Raw genomic sequence first — 22,895 nt, 5'->3', positions numbered from 1 at the left:
TTAATCGCCAAGGTAACAGATTGATTGAACCGCTCTGAAGTTCTCAAAGGGGTGGGGTCGGGTTGGAGAGGGCCATGTCAGGAAACACTGGGGATCGCCAATGATTTTATACTCATTTCATGGATGCTGCTTGGTTTACATTCTGCTTCCCCAGTCTCGTTCGGCTCCCCCTATTAAAAACCTCAAGGAGACGGGCTTCTGAATGGATCTGTTTAACATCTTTCAGCTCAAATGAAGAGCTACACTAAACATGCACAGGGGGCATCTGGGATGGGCGAAATTGCCCCTCAGGAGGGATGGGCGGATGCACCCAGGCTGCTTGAGAAGGTCCAGGCGGGCGCTCCCCAACGCTAAAAACAGAGCCTCCACTCAAACCTGCAACCCAAGAGCAAGCGGGTTCCTCCTCATGGTTAAGTGAACCCAGATGCGACGCACAAACACTAAAAAGCAGGCGTTCTGGAAAACAGGGCTGGGCGGAGGGCTGGGCCTCAGGGCTTTCTCCTGCTTCTGCTGTGCCAAGGCAGTTGTCTTAAAGATTCCAGGGCTTTTTCCTAATCTCCGTTTGCAGCGCTCGCTAAATTCATTGTGGGAAATCATCAGAGGAGCATTTGTCTCGGAATGAAATGAGCATGTTGGCTAATCTCTAAGTCTTTTCCTTTTCCCCTTCCTGAAAAACACACCACCTGGACCTTCAAATAAAACCAGGGGAGGCATTTTGACAGGCCGCACTATAAGCCCCCTCAGATGAATGGAATTTGAATTTCAGTCGCAATTACACCTGAAATCGTTGATTTGCTCGGGTCTACATAAGCCGTTTAACTTTGTTTTAGTGTTTTTATTTCAGACAGTATGCTACATATTGAACAGTCAGTTATCATGTTTCATCTGACAAGTGGTATTGTCAGCGTTTACAAAAGAAGTTTCTTTATTCCCAAGCAACTCATATTTGCAATAAAACATGCTGCTCTATGCAAGCACCAAATCAGTTTAAGTCTTTTTTTTCTTCCTTTCTACTTTGAGGCAGAACATGCAGAGTACAATCACTGGTTCTCATGGTTACAGTTGAGTCATCACAGAAAGAAACAAAATGCAAAACAAGAATCACCAAGGAAGTATCCTATATTTCTAGCATTCTGACTGCACTTGAAAAAATCCAGAGTAATTACTTGCATTGTTCTGTTGTAAGTCTGAAGAGGAAAAATGCAACTGCATTGAAGGGAAAACGCCTTCAGTTCAATACATTGACTGAAAAAGTGGGGTAATGGTGGGTCTGTGTGTAATGGCTTTACTTTTTCACTTTCTAGTGGATCAGTCAACACAGACAGGATATATGCATGTGTGTCCTCTTGTGTTTTTTAACAGCAGCAAAAGGACCAATACAAAAAGTGTTGCATCCAAGCAGCAAGCAATACATGTCCAAACATCCAACTAATCCATGGATTGGTTTTGACCGAATGCTTTAAGATATTTTACCCAAGACCTATCATATACTTACACCATGGCCATACAGTATAACCAGACATATACCTAATTTGGAATTTTAAGTTTATATTAGTATTTTATTTTTATTAAGGGTGTGCATAAACTTATTGTAAGCATATGGAAAACCAGGGAGGGGATATGAGAATGTCATCCTAACCTGTTTTATATGTTAATGTCAGTGCTGCTTTTCTTTAAGAACATTCCACCTGTTTTTCACCCTTTTTACATGACTTGATATAATCTTATAAGCTTCTGAACCCCCGACCCCCTCGCCAACCCACAAACAGACACACATGCACGCACACACACGCAGAAGCACACACACACTCTCTTAAATTTTACTACTCATGAACAACTGCAAAAAAAAAAGAAATAACAACAGAATAAAATAAGCTATCAGCTTCCAAAGTCATTTTTTGTGAATGCTGATGCCCTGCCAACTTGCATGCAGGTGCCATGTGCATAGTATACAGTTTATAGTCAATCACTAAGCAAGGGTTTGACAACACCAAAGAACATACCAGAATGTTTATGTCACAGTCTCATTAGAATTTTGAGGGGGTCGATTACCAGTAATGGTTGAAGCTTCCATACAATGCACGTACCCAAAAGGTTACCTGCAAGATCAATTAATATGTCAGTCAATGGGCTGATATAAAACCCAACCACCACAATGAAATGGCAGAGGAGGAAAAACAAGTACATTCATTCCTTGTTCATTTGAAAACATGTGATAGAGGGTAACCAATGATTCTGAGCTGTTTTCCCAGCAGACTCAAGACTATTTCTCTGCAGACCTTTTGAGTAACCTGTGTCACTCCTAATTTTGACAAGTTTGGATGATATAGTCCAGGCCCACACTCCTGAAACACACACCGACTCTTTGTTTGCCCGAGTCACATTTATTTTTTTGCCCCTTAAATCCAGGCGTAGAAGTAAGAATAAACTACAAATTTCCTTTCTCATTTCGTCAGTTTAGCCTGCGTTGACTCACATTTAAAAGAGTTTGCCAAGAAGATGAATAGATAATTAAGGTTATCTATACTTCCCCCAAAATAAACCAATACGCTTGTTAATCCCTGTTCTGTTTGTCATATACATGGAAAATGACTAACAAAAGTGAGAACTTTTAATTTCAGAGTCTGGAGAGTCACACTGGGGGTGGCATTATACTTTCTATGGATAAGCAAAACCTGTGCGTCTGTTTCACCACAGTTAAACGGCAATGTGTGCAATATACAGCTAGCTTCAATTTGACAGGATGCAAAAGATGAATATTGCTAATATGAAAAAGATATCAATTTACGTATATGCCATCTGATTTCTTATATTTGATGGATAAGCAAAAGGGAACCACTGGCAAGTCATAACTGCTGGAATAATTTCCTGCAATAGTGGGATGTGGGGGGAGTGACAGACAGCCACTCACATGATTAATTGTTACTCGTTGAACTGGTACGACAGACCGTCCTGCCATCAAGTCCTCCCAGTGTTTTTGACCAAAGGCTGTTTTCCGGCTGTTTTTGGTGTTGTTGTTTTTTTAAGGTTGTTTAATTTCTTACAGTACATGTCTGATTACAATACACACTATCCTCAACTTTTAGAAATCATGACCTTAGACCTTAGAAGTTTCTGTTTGCATTCTGAGTGGTTTTGAGATATTGAGCTTCAAAGAGACCAAACTGAATGCGCTCCAAGCAGATACAACCTTTTAAAGGTAGCATTTTTTCATACCTTTCAACAGTATTTTTATGTAAAAATCATTAATATCCTTGGGATACCCTCCACTTCAGTTGAGACCAAAGGTTGGAAACTGAGATGGTAGTTGCAGAACATGGTTGTTGGTTTTACTTAAGCATATTTGTGTGGATTTTGATGTATGTTTGGAGTCATTGTCCTGCTGGACAATCTGCCTATGACCAAGTCTCAGCTTCCTGGCAGAGGCAACCAGATTTCCTGGTACATTGTTGAATTCATTAAATAGTGCAAAACATCTCCAGAACATCAATGACCCACCATCATATTTCACCGTAGATTTCAGGTGCTTCCCCTTGTATGCATTCCATTTTGCTGCCAAACATGTCGATGGTGTGTAATTCCAAAAAGGTCCATTTTGGTCTCATCTGACCATAACACTCTTCCAGTCCTTGGTTTTGTTTATTGTGCTCAGTAAAGGCTTCAAAAGAGTTTGTTGGTATGGAGGTACCATTTTATGCTTTTTTTTTTTTTTTTTTTTTTTTTTTTTTACTTTGTGCCCCCAAGACACAACTAATCTCTCAAATTCTTAAACTGCAATCTTGGGGTACTTATGGTTTCCCTCACCATCTTCCTTACCGTCCTTGAGGATAATATGCACTTGCATCCTGTTCCTGTCAAAGTTGCAACCATTCCATATGTTATATGCCTTTTTTTATTTCCCTTACAGTGCTAAGTGGTATGTATTTTTTGTACCCATTACCTGACTTGTGATGGTCACTCACCATGTGTCTTCTGAATGGACAGTTCTTTGGATTTCCCCATGCTGATGGTTGACAAAGGGATTTTGCATGCTTGTTATCTCATTTCTATACTATTGAAATACTTTTATACTAGTGAAACAGGAAGTGATGGAATGACACAATATTAGACTGAGATTAACTAAATTAAGTCAAATTGTATTGCCAGTTTCACATTGTTTGGTTTTATATACAGTAATTGCTAGGAGTGCCAATAATTTTGGCACCTGTGGTTTGAGATGACTAAATAAACATTGAAACATGTGAGTAAATGTATTTAAATAAAAGTATATAGTTTTCAATATATGCAACATATTTATGACAATAACAGATTTTTGTAAAAAACATCAGTTAGAACCTTATGATTCTATACCAGATGTTAAATTCTGTTATTTGTCAGGCAACAATCTTCCGTGTGACTTCAAGAACTCTCAACAATTAAAAATTAAAGCACCTGCATTGATGCATTGCATCCCATATCTTGCAATGTCGAAGTGACATTAATTAATTATTTAATCCTTAATTAATTACAGAAAAGGGCCATCTATGGCCTTGTAATTTAACTGCACTAAATAACATTTGTTATTTTCAGCACTTAATTTGTTAATTTAACCACATATAAAAATGTGATGACACTTTATGTCACAGTGATACTGTAAAAAATCATATTGGAAGTGTGGCTGATCAGTGGTGTAGCACTGTCGCCTCACAGCAAGAAGCTACAAGCCAGAAATCTGAGTTTGCTAGGTGTCCTCTGAGTACTCCAGTTTCCTCCCACAATCCAAAGACATGCAGGTTAGGTAAATTGTCCTTGAGGTATAAATGGTGCGTGAGCCCAGCAAAAGATTGGTGACCTCTCCAGGGTGTATTCCTGTCATTCACCCAATGTATGCTGGGATAGGTTCCTGCTCCCTATGACCCTGACCAGGTGTAAGCGTTTTAGAAATGGATGGATGGATGAATATCAGAAGTAACAGTCAATGGGAGTCACAATACCTCTACCATACATTTATAGAGTATGCAAGAGTGCACAAATGAGTGAGATGATTAATTAATTACAATTATTAGGCCAGTGATGATAACATGAAGAGTGGCTAATTGCTCAGCAAAGCTTCCCTCCACTTAAATTGTGCCGTTAATTTTTTCCCTTACTGTCCAGGGCTATTATGTTCAGTGGACTGGCTCTCATGTAGATGCTTACAAACACAATGAAGAAAAATTTATAAAAACAGCAAACAAACTAATTACTGGCTATCGATGTATGCGCAGATGGCTGCTGCATCACAGTAGGGAGCCGGCTGAAGACGTCACATAGACCGTCCCTGCCTTTTAGAGCCCACTCAGCTATCTGACACAATTGAAGCCTAATGACAGTATAAAGACAATTCTTGTGGAACATTAAGCCAGTGTCAGTAACCTCTAATTACGTTCAACTTTACTTCCCCAATGCGAAACGAAGAACAAGCCTTTTTTTCACAACCTGTACCACAGCATCAATTTGATTTTGCCATTACCTTGAGAATATTGATTTTGTTATTATATTAAATGGGTTTTCATTGCATTAAGAATCATGTGGTTAAAATGGTTTCTCTGCCCATGCAGAATTAGTCAATACATTTTAGCTGTCTAACTTTCAAAACATGGGATACACGTGGCTGTGTACAATCCATAATGTACAGTTGTGTGCAAAGATTTGGGAACCCACGGTCAAAAATCCTTTCACAATTAATATCAAAACGAACAAAAGCAAACCTGAGCTCTAAATGCGACAACATTAAACATTACACATTTCATCAAATTTTAAAGCAAGATTACTTTTTTACAGTTTCAAAATAATAAAAAAAGAAAAAGGGTTTGGGAACCCTGTCAGTTAGTACTTTGAAACAGCTCTCCATGAGTTTTCAAAAATATTCAAGTCTGGGGACTGTGGTGGCCATTCCAAAACCTTCATTCGTCTTTCCTGGAGGCACTTCATGGTTGATTTTGAGGTATGCTTTGGATCATTGCCTTGCTGGAATATCCAATCTCTCCAACTTCATTGTCTGGACTGACCTTTGAAGATTGATTAGCCTCCAGAATTTCTTGATATTTGGTGGAATCCATTCTTCCTTCCACAATATTTCCTGTGCCCTCAGCTGCCACACAACCCCAAAACATAATGGATCCACCTCCATGCTTCACAGTTGGCAAGGTGTCCTCTCTACAAAGGTTTCACCCTTTTTTCTCCAAACAAAAGCTTCTTTGGTGTTGGCCAAAAAGTTCAATTTTGGTTTTGTCAGTCCAAAAAGGCTTCAGGCTTCTCAATGTTTTATTTTGCATACTTCAGACACTTAACTTTATGTTGAGGCCATTCTTTCTGGCAACTCTGTGCTTTAAAGTATGTTGTATTGTTGTCCTGTGAACAGCGACACCTGTGTTTGCTACTTTACATAATTCTATGTAAACAATGGACATTCTATTGACATTTCTCTGAGTTATCACATTTTTAGAATGAGAAACTATTATGCAGAATGTTTGGTTCCCCCACGCTTGTTTTACCACCCATAGGAACTGTTGTCGCTAAAGCAATTGCATCTTGAAATATGTTATGTTATGAGTTTTAACACTTATAAACGGTATCTCCTGTTACCATAGTGATTGAAAATTGCACCATGAAGAAAGGAATGAATGCAAAAAAAACTCTCATTGGCCAGCCCTGGGCCAGTGAGACTTAAGGGGTTAAATGTAGTGCATCATTTATATGACATAGGCTAACCTGTCAGAATAGCATTGCAAGCACACATGGGATTTGTGTCATGCAATAATGTACAGGCTTCAGAAAATAATTCAGAACCTTTCACTTTTTGCACACTTTATTGTGTTGTAGATTTAATTTTAAATGGATAGAATTGCCATTTTTGGCCATCAACCTGCACTCAATAACCCATAATGACAAAGTAAAAACATGTTTTTAGACATTTTTGCAAATGTATTAAAAATCTAAAACTGAAATATCTAAGATACATAAGTATTTAGACCCTTTGCTACGTCACTCCAAATTGTGGTCAGGTGCATCCTGTTTTATTTAATTATCCTTGAGATGTGTCTAGAACTTGAGTGGAGTCCACCTGTAGAAAATTGAATAGATTGTTCAGAAAAGCATATACCTTGTATATGGGGTCTCACAATTCACACTGCATGTCAGGACAAAAACCAAGCCATGAAGCCAAGCCACTTCCACATTCCCAGGAGCAAAGTGACCTCAATAATAGTGACATGGAAGAAGTTTGGAACCACCAGGACTCTTCCTAGAGTTGGCCGTATGGCCAAACTGAGTAACCAGACAAGAAGGGCCTCAGTCAGGAAGGTGACTAAGACCCCATTGGTCATCCTAACAGAGCTTCGGAACTCCTCTGCAGAGATGGGAGAACCTGCCAAAAGGATTACCATATCAGCAGCACTCCATCAATCAGGCCTTTATGGTGGCTAGTCGGATGCCACTGTTGAGTAAAAGGCATATGACAGCCCTGAGAGCATGAGGTGAAGCGTGGTGGTGGCAGCATCAAGTTATGGGGGTGCTTCTCAGTGGCAGGGACAAGGAGACGGTCAGAATTGAGGGAAGGATGAATGCAGCCATATACAGAGAGGTTCTTGAACAAAACCTGCTCCAGAGTGCATGCAACCTCAGACAGGGGCAATGGTTCACCTTTCAACATGACAATGACCCAAAGCATACAGCCAAGACAATGCTGGATTGGCTTTGGGACAAGTCTCTGACTGTCTTTGAGTGGCCCAACCAAAGCCCAGACTTAAACCCTGTACAACATCTGTGGAGAGACCTGAAGATGGCAGTTCACAGATGCTTTGCATCCAATCTGACGGAGCTTGAGAGGATCGGCAAGGAAGAATGGGATAAACTGCCCAATCCCAGGTGCATAGATGCATAGAGACTTACCCAAGAGGGTTCAAAACTGTAATAGCTGCCAAAGGGGCTTATACTAAGTACTGAATTAAGGGTGTGAATACTTATACAAATGCAAGATTTCAGTTTTTGATTTAATACATTTCTAAATATATGTTTTCATTTTGTCATTATGGGCTATTGAGTGTAGGTAGGTTAAAAAAAAAATCAATTTAAAATGAAACTAAGTGTGCAAAAAAGTAATGGGGTCTGAATACTTTCTGAAGCTAATGTATGTCTCCAGAACACACATTTTGGTTCACTATACAGACAGGTGAAGATGATCACAGACAAATGCATGGTGCTCATTGTGTTACATTCACAGACCACAACAGAGATTTGTTAAGTTGCCAAAAAACAAGATTATTGTTGGTTTGATCTGTCCACAGGCCAGTGAAACCATGTTATATTATTTACCAGTTAGTTTATCTAATGCTAACCTTATATACAAATGTGAGTACTTTTAGTACTTTTAGGCTCAAACGGAGTGTGCTACTCTATTGCATAGTTATTTCATCCCCTCAGAGTTCTTTGGAATATTTAAATATAATTACAAAGTTCAGAATTAGTCTATATAAACTTTACCACAATCTTACAGTTACCTCCCTGCAAGTGTGCACAAACATATACATGACATGTCTGTTTGGAAAACCCTGCAAGGAGTCAGAAGCACCACTTAACAGGGCTGAATGTACTAGTGAAGTCCCATGAAGACTGAAATGGGTAATGGCTTAGACAGCCAGCCTTTATTTAAGCCTTACGATTATCATGCAAGTTGAAAGTAGGCCTACATTAGTATTCATTATACGCAAGTCTACATGTCTATATGGTATCATACCACATAAACCGATGTTATGAACGAAACCTGGTAATAGCATTGGATTAGGACATTGCTTTGATAGAGCATGGTATTGTTATGAGGGGTTTGCTAAGTGGCAGTGTGTGTTTTTGGTGATAACATAGGCACAACATTCAACCAATTTCCATATTCTAGAAATAATGAAGTTACATACATAACATAGTTCCGCTAATAAAAAGCAAAACTTAGGCTACATTTCTTTCTCATGGTAAATGAAAAAATTGCATTACAAATTGAGTCAATTGAGACATAGCTTACATAAATATGTTGAAGCCAGGCCTATAGTTCTCCAGATCAAAGGGATGTATTTATCCAGGTTTCCTACTTTCCTCCTTAAAAGAGTCTAAAACTTTTTTTAAATTCCATCGAAGCATACTTTTCAGAGTGACACTAAAACTGTTAAAAATGTTATTATTGTAGTGACACAGTGACCTCTGATTCATTATTATTATTATTTTTTTAAAACATGAAATCCCTCCAATAACCTTAACCTACTCCTATACGCACTGAAACACAAATATTCTGCCGTTTGCACATGTAATGTTTTGGCTATACATTGTGCATTAGTTGTTCATTTTTGGATGTGCAATTCTAGAACAGTGGTCTCCCGTTGCCTACGTCTTAGTTTAGTAAAGACTATGTCTGGATATCAAACCGCGAAGGCACACCGTCACTGTCAGTCGCTGTGATCACAAGAACAACAGGACGACACAATGAAACGGACTTCGACGCTGACACGGCGTCCTAGGGCTTTTGGGAAGGAAGAGAGGTGCGCCTCTGTGTCCTCACAAGTTATTATTCCCTCTCGCGATAAACAGGCATGCTATTGTCACATCGGGAGCACTTATTATTATTTTTGAAGTAATTACACCTTATTATCCGTGTTTGCTTGTGCGCGAGTGCAGGTGTGGGATGCGGAGCTGTGGGTGGTGGATATGTGCCTCACTGGCAGCAGTCATGGCCATGAGTCATTTTTTCTCGGGGTTTGGGCATTGTAGCTGTTTTTGCCACTAATTTCACCCCACAAAAGAAATGTGCAATTAGGCCTATTATTGTAGCAGCTGCGTGCTACCGCACAATGGCCCCCGTCTTTCTTGGCTTGTGGAGAGGCTCACTGTGGTCGAGTGCTCCCGGAACGACAGCCGCTCACCAGCTCCTGTGTAAAAACCAGCGCTGGCCTGCCGTCAAGGTGGGAACGCCATGACCACAACATGAGAAATCCATATCTCGGCGATTATCTTCAACATGTTCATTTCATCTTACATGTAGGCTAGATATATATAAAAAAGAAAGAAATAAAAAACATTGTGTCTTTGTATTCGATAACCTCTAAAATAATGCAGTTATGACTTGCATATAGCCTGTGCACAATCTAAGTTTTATAAACGAGTCAGTACATACGTCAACTTGATGAAAGTCACAATCGAATAGCCTACTATGAAAATATAGGCAGATAAGGCGAAACGGTTATAGAAAAAATAAGGAACCACTGCAAACACATCTTATGTGCGGAATATATGCAGGACTAAAGATGACAATAATATTTCGAGAATAAGATAGCCTGTTCTTCTGATTGGTGTGTGTGTGTGTGTGTGTGTGTGTGTGTGGGGGGGGGGTTCGATATAACAGTCAAGCGACAGCGCAAGCTTGTGATCAATAGTGTGGCACTGAGGTCCAGGGAAAGCATAGATCGAGTTCGCAGACCTGAAAAAATCTTCTGGGTCAAGTCTGAAATACAAAGGTGTGAATGCACGCAATTATAAGAAGCGCAAAAGGGAAGCACAGCGGAATACACGGAAGGGTCACAAAGACGTCAAGAAAAAGGTCTGCTATATTGTCAAGAATTCGGTAACTGAACACTAGGCCTACTTGCAAAAACACAGGTGTCACATAAATAGTGTGTGTCAAACACAAGAGGCCAGTCTTCCGCTTTTTGGCACAAACAAAATGGCCACAGATTCACCGTCGCTGCCCCCGCTTACTGATTTACACACTTCAGTAACTTCCCAACAATTAAAATAATGATCCAGCACACAGGACCTAATCTCATGGCCTAGGAGGATTTGCATGCTTTAATGTTGTTTTTCTAGTTCATTTTCAGTCAGGGATATGATCTGGCATGTTATAAAGGTGCGCTATTTTTAATTCAAAGGTTATGCTACTTCCAGATGTGTCTGTCATAAGTACAATTTATCTCTCCAGAGATTTACCCAGAGTAGCCTATTTTTCAGTTCGATGTCTTGTTATTCGCCGTCGAATGCTTACCAACAGCCGGTGTTACCCAATGTGTAAGTGTATACAAATAAAAGTGCATAGAGAGAACCTTGTATTTTTGCGTTTAGGGCTGTTATTTTAAGTAGGCATATCACTGTATGCCAGCAATGAATGAATTCGACTGGTAGCATATTTCCGTATAGTCTTTCTTATCTAATTGCATCCGGGACAAGCAGGTTTAAATAAATAAATGTAACGGTCTACACCAACCAATGCAGTTGGCCTATTAACTGTTCTAGCTGAACATGAGTACAAATAGTCTACCTAAATGTAATAGTTTACCAAATGGTGCGTTTTTTTTTTTTGTTTTTTTTGTTCAGTAGCCTATGTGAAAGCTAGTTTGGTGGCGTTAAAAGCAGAGAAAAACGCTCCACCTGTTCTCTGGGATCCGCTCTGTGATGGACTTCGGCCTCATTTGCAGATGACAACGTTTGCGATAATCGCTGGTGAAAGACATTTTTTAACCTCTGGGTCTACGGCCAACGTCCACGATGAATGAACCTCACATCAGAGACACGGACTGGGAACATCACTAAAATTAGAAACAATTGGGGCAAGCTGGGTATACTTAAAATTGCAAATATGCAGGCCTACAGGTGGGCCACTTCTAGTTTTTCCCCTCCGTACAATTTCACCAATAATCAGTTGCACTACATCTGTTTTCTGTCATATAGTTTTCTAAATTAGGTCCTATGACGGAGCGAATTAAGAGGTGCAGTAAAAATGCACATATAGTGTGATTTAATGGAAGCACGGACACTAAGCTAGACGCACTCTTTTAATTCCAATTAACAAAGACAAAACACGAAATCAGAGTATTGCAAGAGGAAGCTCTCCTTGTTGTAAGCGATCTCTTATTGGCATCGATTTCAGCTCATTAAAGTACAGGGTCTGAGAGTCCAAATCCAGCACAATCATTTACTGGCAGCGCGGCTCAGCAAATTGGCCCGTGGTTCTCTGGGAGAACCTGCTGCGCAGAGGAAGAGTAGCCCGGCTTCCACATGACAGAAGGCAGGTCCGGGCAGGACCGATTGGGCCACATGCTGTGACCGCCCCCTCTCCCAGAAAACAGCACAGGATAATCTCCCGATCAGAGACTTCGTAATGCCCCCGGTCTCGGAGGGGACACCTTCTATAACGGGATCGGTTCCCTCGTACTCACGAAGCTGCTCGTTTATGACTGTTTACATAAATAAAAAGCTACGACTGTAGAAGTCTTTATTCGCGCATTTACAACAGTAGGCCATCTATTTAAATATTTTAAAACACGAATTCATCCATAGCCTAGATGATCGTATGGAGTAGGATCTAACAACACGTCCGACGTGAAGACAATGCTTGTCTGACCATATTGCCCTTTAGCAGCATTAGTTGCATGTTTCACTGCTTCCCCACCCTGTGACTGACGGACTAAATTAAAAATAGAAAAAATAAATTAACGAAATGAATTAACATTTGCAATTCAATTTTTAAACACTTTATTTTACCAGTGTTTTTAATACAAAATAAAGCAGCAGAAGTTAACTACTTAAGTTCTCACTACACATGAATTAACAATATTCAAACATGGAAGTCCATATCCAGAATAGAATTTTCATAGTTGCTTCGGAAGCTACGACGTCTCCATCTTGTAGCCGTGTTTTTCAAGCTCAGCTCTGCAGAGGGGAAAAAATAAAAATAAAAATAAAACGTGGTGATGAAAGCGATAGCGATTTAACAAGAACAGATTCAATCTATTTAATTTGAGAAAATATTAACAATACCAGGCAACACTGAAATCTTTGTGACAATTAAAAACAAGTGTGGAAAAAATACTGCACCAAAATGTACTTAAACAGGGGTATTCAATATATACCTAAATATTTAACATTGCATGTAGTTGAAGAGGTGTGCATTGCTGCTCTCCCCAAACATGCACACAACAGAAATCATGCACACAGACTTCATAGCCAAAATGATAAATCTACTACAGCCATAACCAATTTCTGATATCAACATGGAGCTAAAACCAATAGCAACTGTGGTTGTGGTTGTTTTCAGGCAGAACACTAGTAGGGAAACAAATGGCTGATATACTTCTCAGAATAGCCACCAGTATGCCCAGTGACATTAAACTGAAGGATATTTACAGAATGAGATTAATCCAAGGGATTTCACTTTTACCTATCAAAGGATCGGTCTACAGGCCACCCTGAAATGTTGGTGTGAGACCGCCAGTTACTGGAAAGGCATTTTCCCTCAGTTAAGTCAAACCATGTAATTTAAAAGATGGCTCAACCATTCATTGAGGAGTCGCTGTGGTCTCAGGCCACCTTGAGAACGCTGGTTTGCAACTAGCTTTATAATCCCCAAAAGAAACTACTTAGCGATTGAGTTTTATACATGTAAACACCCCATACAATGTTTTGCTGAAGTACCGATGGCTGTTTTGCATTTACTGTGGCTTTTGCATCAGACAGGCAAAAAATGACTTTTGTTTATCTGGTGGGGAGAAAAATGTGGGTCAAACCAACAGGCAAAAGATTTACAATCAAGGAAATCTTTCGAGTCTGCTTTTATGATCGCAAAAGCATGAGGATTTATGCCACTTTTAAAAACAAAGCAGCGGCTTTATTTCATGGTCATGGATACATGGACTGCATCCAGACTACAGATGCTTTGCAGCAAGAAAAATAATTGCAGAGAAGCAAATTGCCATTCAAAGATATCATAAAACAGGTTGTAAAAAATTACTTCTGTAAATTTATATAGCAAGATTATTCTTACTTGCTCTGTTCATGTAACACTCCTATAGAATTATTTGTACCTCGATTTATCAGTACCTATCCACATATCCTTGCTGAAGGCTTAGCACTGCCATCTATCAAATTTCCCCCCTGTACCCAATGGATCCCTCACATCTTAATAACAGTAATCATAATAATGATGCCGATTAATGGTGTTTTTCTCAAAAGTACTTCTGAAATAAGTGCTGCGCAAAATGTGAAAACAAAATGAAAACAAACAGATGTAAAATCATAACAGAGAGCTCCACATGTTCAGCATCTCTTGATGTTGAATAATATGTTGAATATAATCTTGATGGCATCACATCTATGTTGAGCTTTCCATAGAACGTATTGATGGCGTGGGGAAGGCGGAATGTTCGATGACTCCCCCTACCCCGGTCCTCCTGCTGATTGGATAAACTCTCTCCTGCTGCGTGTATAAAGGCCATCTTTACACTGTAGTTTCAATGCACTTTGGATTCGCCTTTTGCCAAACCTAGCATTGGCAAAAATGCAGTCTGAGGCTACATTTATTCTTTACACCATTGCCAAATGTAGTGTGTTAACACATTCCACATTATTTCACCTATGCAAATGCATGGATCAGAGGGGACACTAAATGTATAAGATGAATCACAATCTGAATGATCCGTTGGCAAATCCCCAAAAAGTTATCTTGATTTTCTCATGCTGTAACCACTGGTTCGGCCACATTACAGGGTTCTCCCCACAAAGTTTTAACAGAGTGGCACTGAAGTCTGGAGGGGGAGCTTTGCATTTTTGTACCACCTGATGTCATTTCCTGCACTCCAGGGGCCGGTTGCCACAGCTGTGAATAAGTAAGAAGAAAGAAGCCGAGTAGTAGCGTAGATTACTACTATGTTACAGCTAAGGGACTACTCATATAACAACGTACATATAAACTCAATATTTAGGCAAGCCACTGACCAGGAATAACAGCATAATTAATAAAGTTTCAATGGCAGCAAGATTAGACTTTTTTGTAGATTTGCTTGAAACAACATCTTCGCCAATGTTATGAGTATAACGGAGTTGAAAATATTACTGCAAACACCTTAGTTTGGTATAAAAATTCATGGGGTTCTATATTTATAGCCTAAATATCTAGCTTTAAATCTCACTTTGCCATGACGGAAAAAAAAGATCTGTGTCCTGCATTTGTTTTATGAGGGAGTGGCTTTGTTTTTAGTTTGTTTATTTGACATAAAATGCCTAGTGTGAGAATATGACAGGTCTGTGTTTCACGCCAAAAGCATGAGAATTGATAACTCAAAATAAAGACATTATCGATGAAACTGGATTCAGTTGTGACTTTCCTGATGACAAACACTACTGCAGACTCAATAAAATATTTTTTTAAACTCCCAGTGAGGACGCAGCAGCGATACATGTGGTCCAACCACACACAGCCTGTTCAGGTGTACAAATGGGTACAAAAAGGTACATGTCTATGTTCCACATGAGTACATTTATCACTACAAGTTTTTAATCTCTACAAAAACTTTATTATTTTTTTTTTTCCCATTAATTTATATAGCACCACAATGTGAATTAATTGGGTCGATACTTTAGCATTGGTGTCTTGAGTGCCAATATAGCTGCCTACATCTATCAATCAATTTCTGTTAAACCATTTGGAAGTTATTAACATTTTTATATAAGACGCTCATATCATGGTTTAATGGCCATTTATTGATCCAAATTTTAACACATCAAAGTTTCAGTTGAGCTAATATGGATTAAATGCTTAAATTATGAGTAGGCATTTTTAAATCAGTCAGTGTAGCCATGTCCTAAATATGGGGCAAAACCTCTCAAAACTGGTTTATGGGCAGCCACCCATCCAGGCGATCACATGACACTCAGTACTGTTAGCATACAGATATCACACAATCTAAAAGTATAAGATCAGTCACAGTTTTCATTTATTTTACGTATCAAGCATTTTTATAATCTGAATGATCCGTTGGTAAATTCCAAAAAAGTTCTCTTGAAGGAAAAATTATCTTAGAGGAAGAATTTTTTGAGCGAGAGACAAATGGTCCAAGAGGGCAGCTGAGCAATGAGCAAGCAAATATCTAGCCAACAAGCTGCATCAAAACCTTGGCTGAGGATACTGGTTCCAATTAATCCTCCAATTGCGACAGAAGAAGTTGGTAAGTACTGCAGGATGTAGCAAGGGTTCGATCGAAGTTATTATTGGCAGTGATGCAAACTCTCTCTGTAAATCGAATCAAAACTGTAAGGTTGTATTTCAGCAAAATCGAAAAGCATATCCTCGAACTGCGAAGTCGGCTGTCAACTGTATATTTTGAAACCTGAATTTCAGGACTATGAACGCAGGCAGAGGATGTAAGTGAGCCTTTTTCAATGATAGGAATGGATTTACAATGATCTTGTAACAATGTTCTAACACAAAAATCTTATCTATTGTACCTTTAGCGGCTTCAGGTTTAAGCCAGGGAATCTGGGTAAAAAATAATGAGCCTGAACGGTTCAAGAGTTATCGGCCAAAACAAGTTGTAGCCTGCTACAGTGCCACCATCTGACCAGCCTTGGAAAGTTAAAAAATAGAAACTGGTGAGCTATAAACCTGCTGTGTATCCACAAATAAATGCTCTAAATAAAGTTAATCTCTTATACTTGATGGTGGTATAAGAACAGCTTGTTATACAGTGGCCTAAGTGAGGGAGCAGAGTGGTGCACTGCGATGGTTACATTCTTTAGGGGAAACCCTATATTAAAAAGTGCAGCCAGATAAGAAAAAAATCTATGTAATCATTTCAAAGCAGGCTACACTTTGACAGATCAAGCTACAACATGCTAAAGCCAAGCAAATAAAATTCACACCTCTCATGCACCTAACTGCCAGAAGGGATTTACAGATATTTGCTACCAAATGTGCTGAACATGCCCAATTCCAAATGCCCAAATCTGAGTTCATGTGAACCCCACAGCAGTGTGGAGACACACACTGTTCCTCTCCAAAACATGGTGTCACCCGCCTGCTTCTTTTCACAATTCAGCTAGACTCACATAATGGAGTTGGAGGAAGACCTTTTGAATGGAGCTTTTATCGTCCAGTGATGAAATGCGGACTCCTAACAGACTGAACTCTCCCATACCCTGGGCAATGCCAACAGTGCCCAATGAAGCTGCCAGCCACAGTAGGCACTGGCATGGCCAGGATTCAAGAGCCTTGGGCTCATCCTTGCACCACAGCATGGCACCGTAACTGAATGAGCCACCCAGCAGCCAGGTGACTGGATCCTTACGTCATCTGCACATACTCTAAATCTGGACAGAGAACTGACTAGTCTACATTCATCCACAACTTCAATTAAATATGCATCCAGAAATGCTGCACAATTCTGTGATGACATCACAAAACCACCAATGAATTACTATTCCAGATGTAAACATCAGCATATTAGCAATGACAGAAAAGCCCCAGAGACGTCATCGACTACATGACCTGATATAATTACTTATTATTTGACTAGTCAGATTCCAAGAGCAAATTCTCTTTACACCAACGTCAGAGACCACCTGCTGAGGTATAAATGTGTCCCAGACCTCTTGAACGCTACAATCAAAACGCGGTGCAGTCACCGTTCTTAAAACAAGTCTTCAAGGAGAGAAATTCCTCTTTACACTAATAAAAAATGATCTTTTTACACCAGATCTAGATTTCATGAGATATTTTTCACCATCTAAAGATGCCCCACCCAATGACCCTCCTGCCTAATCTGGGTAAGCCGAAAACCTTGCACTGCTGAATGGCAGTATTTACAACTGTGTTTATGAAATGCTCCTAACCCAAATAACAAAAACTATGGGAAGAGGAATTTTTTTTTTTTTTTTTTTTTTTTTTTAAATGACAGATTATAAATAAATGTGACAAAGGGAAGAAACAGCCAGCTGATGTGCAAGTGGCTGACTACCCAGCTCAACTTAAACTACTTCTAGCACTGTTAATAAAACACATGTCAATGTGTCAGGCAATGCATTAAAATGTAAAGATTTTTGTTCATGTGAAGGTTGTTACGTCACCCCTGTGGAAACGGCCTCCCAACTCACTGATTTCACATGAATCCAACATGCAGTTATAGAGGCAGAGGTGTTTTTCCCCCATTTCAAGCTACTTTTCTTGTCAACAATGTCAAACATCTTTAGGGGCTACATTCTCCTTGCAGGCACTTTTGCTTTTCGCCCCAGGCATTGTGCCATCTCCTGTGTTCAACAGGTGCGGTAATTAAAAATAAACACATTTTAATGATTTTTTTTTTTTTTTTGCACATCGTCAGGTTCATTTATACAGTGCTAGAAGCAGTCAAAAGTAGTTAGTCATGAGCCACCGGCACATCCTCTGGCTGCTGATCCCCTTTCGATGCTCCCTCGCTGATGCCTCCTTTATGACAGCGGAAAAACCGCTTGCTTTGTACTTGGTGCACCCTGTGTGTGTCTTTCTCTTTTCTTGGTCAATAGCCTTCAGTTTGAGCAGGTTGGCTACATTTTCATTAAGTCTTCATGAAGCATTAAAGCTCGTTATTTCTCAGTTTCAGTATTGTAATACAATTCTTACCAAATGTTTCACCAACAACTCTCAAACATCACTAACAGACACTTCACAATGACCCACAGAAGCATGAAGTGACAAAGGTACATCACTGTACCCAGCTTAGTCTAATCAACTGTAAGTCACTTTAGATAAAAGGATCTGCCAAATAACAAATTATTTATTATATTATGAAATGCCCATGTTTCTGATATAAAAGATAAGAACACGGTTTTAATGCACCAACCTGCTGAACTGACAAGAGGACAAATGCCCGGACATGTATATACGTTTGATTTTTAAATGCTAAAGATGGCCAAGGCCATGAATGGCAATTCTGACGCAATGTTCGCAGCAAATTCATATTCAATATGAATTTCATGAAACCGTTTGCATTAACAGGAATAATCTTTATTGAGGAACTATCATGATCTTGTGCTATAATATATGTATCATGCTTTGGGTGTTGGTAATATAATTACCTATAGACAGCAAAAACAGTTGTGTTATTCCCCCTTCATTCTACCCAAAATATTCAAACTAAAAAGATGTTGCATGGAGTTAACCAGAATTTAAGGCTGTCAATGTGAAAGCATCTTAAACTCTTGCGTAGTAGCCTTACCTCAGCTGATTTGAGAAGTCATCCTCCACATTGTCATCATCCCAGTTATCTTCCCAAACATGGGCGTCTTCATCCTCATCCAAACCTGTCCAATCTACCACAAAACAAATAATATTTGTCTGCAAAAACCTGCCTTGCAATATGACCATGTTCGGCTCCAATAGTAATCGTGTAGATCTAATATAACTAGCTAGCTAATACACTAATGTGAGGTTTCGCCTTGTAGGCTAGTGTGCTGTCGATGACTGGTTTACGTAAACCTGGCTTTTATTTAAATACGATTAATTTGGTGACATTTATTGTACCAGGCGTTTCGCCAGCTTACGTTACAAGCTCACCTTAATAAAAGAAAACCTGGGCCTGGTCAGCTTCTTCCGAGTCCATTGCGGAATAGTTTGCTAACAGTCACGTTATCTTACTTGAGTCTGCGTTCGAGGTGTAAGGAAGGAATATAGCTATAGCTAGGTAGCAGTATATTTATAGGTAACTAAGAAACGAAACCACGTCAACGTTTATCGTAGCAAGTAGTCTAAGGTAATGGTCTGGCTAGTTAGCTAGGCACTGGCTACATTTGGTTGGTAGCTAGATAGCTAACGTTAACATTACGCTACGCTGTAAACCTATCATCACATGGTAACTTTAAGAATTTTACTGAACCAAACATTAGGTAAATTCGCAAACTAGATGAGCTAGGCAGCTGGCAAAAATTCGCGTTAACGCAAAATTCAAGGTTAACGCAAATAGATGTTGACACGGCGGCGTATCTATTTTACTTAGCTAACCTAGCTAGCTAGCTAGCTATACGGCAAACGGCCTAGTCCCACTTTTACCCAGCCTTACTCAGGCAGAACAGAGCTGAGTCACTGCATGCTCTATATTGTTAATAGCATTTAAATTTTACTACAGGGACAGGACTGGTAGGCTGTACACATACACACACTGAATTTACCTTCTGCTGGAAATTCTTCAAATTCATCGTCCTCCTCTAAAAGCCCCAAATCCACAGTTTGTTTCTTTTCCGACATATTCCCGGCTTCTTCTGGATATGCACACAAGCTAACAAGCTAACTGCTTCTGCTATCGCAATGCAAGGCAGCCCTGGTGGTTATGACGCAAACACTGCGCATGGGCAAGAAGAGAGTTTTTGGATCCTGCTTTGGATGGACTGGTTTGCGCAGGTGCTCAGAAAGGCAAGTAACGCTTTGGGATGTTTATTATATAATTTTAACAAAGCGGACAGCCATCTCACTTCATTCCACTATGTTCATGGTAAATAAAAATACAAGCGGAGGAGTACTAATCCCGTATTTGTATGGAGATAAAATGTTATATGAAGTTCTGAAAACTGATGCAGGCTTCAATACCCACCATTCACCTTCTTTTAATCAAATTAATCAGAACAGTTAGAATGAATGTCTACAGTTAATAGTTTGAAAATATTTTGACACAAACACAAGGATTAAAAAAATGTATGAATGTATTGCAAATGCCGTAATGTAATTTAATTCCATACATTTTCACACAATGTACCAAAAAGTCAATGCTATTCTTTGTAATGGATATTGGATGTGATTTGATAACCGATGATTCAGGGTTCAAGAGATACAAGCAGAGTTTTTTTTAAAGAATCAATTTAATCTGAGAAGAAAACAAATCAGCAGAATATGAAACATTCACAGATGTGACAAATGCAAATGCAGGGCAGCACAGTAAAATGTTTTTCTGTGCCTACAAACATCTGTTGTGTTGTATTTCATTCAACAATATGTGAGATGTTGAAGAAAGAAAAGAATGAACAAGATGTTCTTTGTTGCCAAAAACAGTGGTATATCATATAAATGCAAATAACTAAAATTAAATCAAAATTTGAAGAACGAAACAACATTCAAAACATATAAAATGAGACCATAAAACAATCTTGCAAACAGTGGCAGTGACCTAAGGTATTTAGATTAATATTACTTTCTAAATAAGTTACCTTTTACTGGCAGAAGCTTAAGTAATTGGGTTTAAGCAGTCATGCAATATAGCCCATTCAGGTTAACCCTTAAATGGTATAGAAGTTTACATTCTGCCATTTTTCATATCCCCAACTCCACCTTTGAAAGAGACTGATTGATTTACTGTGATTTAAAGAAATCTGTCTCTGTTGACATTATTGAAACAAGTTTAAGGACACATTGACTAGTAGCCATGAAATATGTAATCAGGCCCTGTGGTGTGCAGCGTCTACAGGCAAAAGATTTTTATTCTCCCAGATCAGGGGTGTCAAAAGAGGGAAGTCCTGGAGAGCTGCAGCCTGGTTTTCAGTATGTTTCAGGACATGTGATTAACTTAAGTCATTCATTGGCTAAATAGTCTCAATCACAAGCCTTAATTGGCCGCTGACTGAAAAGTCACTAGAAAGACCCGCAGACACTGCCTCAGCCCCACCCCACTCCCAGATGCTTCAGACAGCATAAAACCAGTAATGTCTTATATAAAAACATCACTGTCCTGTTGTGACCTCCCAAACATGTGATGCAGTAATATAGCAGCTAATGAAGAAAAGTAATGTTTTCTTAAATTCTTTTATGAAAATTATAGACAAAATGGCATAGCTGGCGGATTGTATTGCCCTCTGAGACTAACAACATATATTTCTAGCTTTGAGGGCCAGACTAAGACAAGAGCCAGTCTCAAGCCTTTGTCAATGGTTTTCAAAGCACTCTCTTCAAACAAGGCAACCATTCATTGCCACCATTCATAAATCCTACAGTGAACAAAAAGTGATACTTTAGTGTATGTTGAAATTGTTCACTTTAGTGGAATTCCAAATTCCAAAGTCGACAGTAAATATAAAGGAAACTGAAGTTTTGTGACCTCCTTAAATGATACGGTCACAAAACTGATGGTCTGATGGCCACTTTGTCATTGCACAGTGTTTCTTACAGGCAGTGTAAGGCAAAACTCACCTGACCAAGAGGCCAAACTGTGGGACATGGTGTGAAAATGAAGCTGTTCAAACATAATTCAAGGTAAGCTCTTTCAGTGGGTGAATAAAAACAAATAGTAAATTAGAGTAAATATCGTTTTACTCTGTTCCATATTTACACATGGAAGCCTATTTTTAAGCGAATTAATTCAATGAAATGGCAAGTGTAAGAAAACAAAATAATTTCATAATTGTTGGGAAACATTGTTTTCCCAAGTGCATCTGTCCTCTATATGCACATATTACTTAATTAAGTTTATTTATTGTTTTAAAATCAATCTTCATTCTAAATCCTAAATAAAGTAACTGTAGCCAATTGTTCACTGCATATGACAATATTCCATGTAGTTTCAAATGCTGACAACAATCAAAAATGTTTACATATGAAAGGGATTATGTGTAAATGTGGTGTTTGCTCCAAACAAGACTGCGGGGCTCTTGCTCCAAACAAGACAGTGGAGCTCTTCCATGGAAACAAGTGAAATATTGATAAATGAGTGTATGGAGTGGGCCGGCCATTAGTCACTATTCATAGCCGAGAGCTTCTCAGGCTCAGATGAGGGTCTGGGAAGGGACTGCAGTGTCTGCCTGGCATACCTGAGACTGCTGTTTCACCGTGGCGCCTGGAGTCTCCCGGGGCAGACAGTGGGCTGCCCAGACTGACTCCCGGGCTTTTCTTTGCATCTGAGAATGCCTTTCATAGACCCTCCTGGACGGGCTCGCGCTAAGTCTGCACTGGGAGCGTGGCCGAGACTGGAAGTCTCTGTTCCCGGCCATATCAGGTAGGTGATCATGATATGGCCTTTGGGGTGCAGGGGGTTGGAGGTGGTGGGTGGGGGGTTGAGGGGGGGGTGGGGGTTTGGTGTGCTGTGGGAGACTGGTCGTCATCGCCCCCAGCTCTC

The 22,895-nt window shown here is 39.5% G+C and overlaps 1 protein-coding gene across 1 annotated transcript; it reads right to left on the bottom strand.

Moving 5' to 3' along the window:
* Positions 1-12,511: 12,511 nt before the first annotated feature.
* On the bottom strand, positions 12,512-20,155 carry sem1 (SEM1 26S proteasome subunit). The gene is made up of 3 exons (XM_061256501.1): positions 19,969-20,155; positions 19,020-19,113; positions 12,512-12,705 (listed from the first exon to the last, which is right to left on the bottom strand). Exons 1-3 carry the CDS (start codon positions 20,042-20,044, stop codon positions 12,663-12,665), a joined length of 213 nt encoding a protein of 70 aa, XP_061112485.1. The 5' UTR covers positions 20,045-20,155; the 3' UTR covers positions 12,512-12,662.
* Positions 20,156-22,895: the final 2,740 nt, after the last annotated feature.

Source organism: Conger conger, chromosome 9 (genome assembly GCF_963514075.1).
Source record: "Conger conger chromosome 9, fConCon1.1, whole genome shotgun sequence".
Lineage (NCBI taxonomy): Eukaryota > Metazoa > Chordata > Actinopteri > Anguilliformes > Congridae > Conger > Conger conger.
Note: the sequence above shows the minus strand (reverse complement) of the source record. Positions and strands in the feature narration are given on the sequence as shown.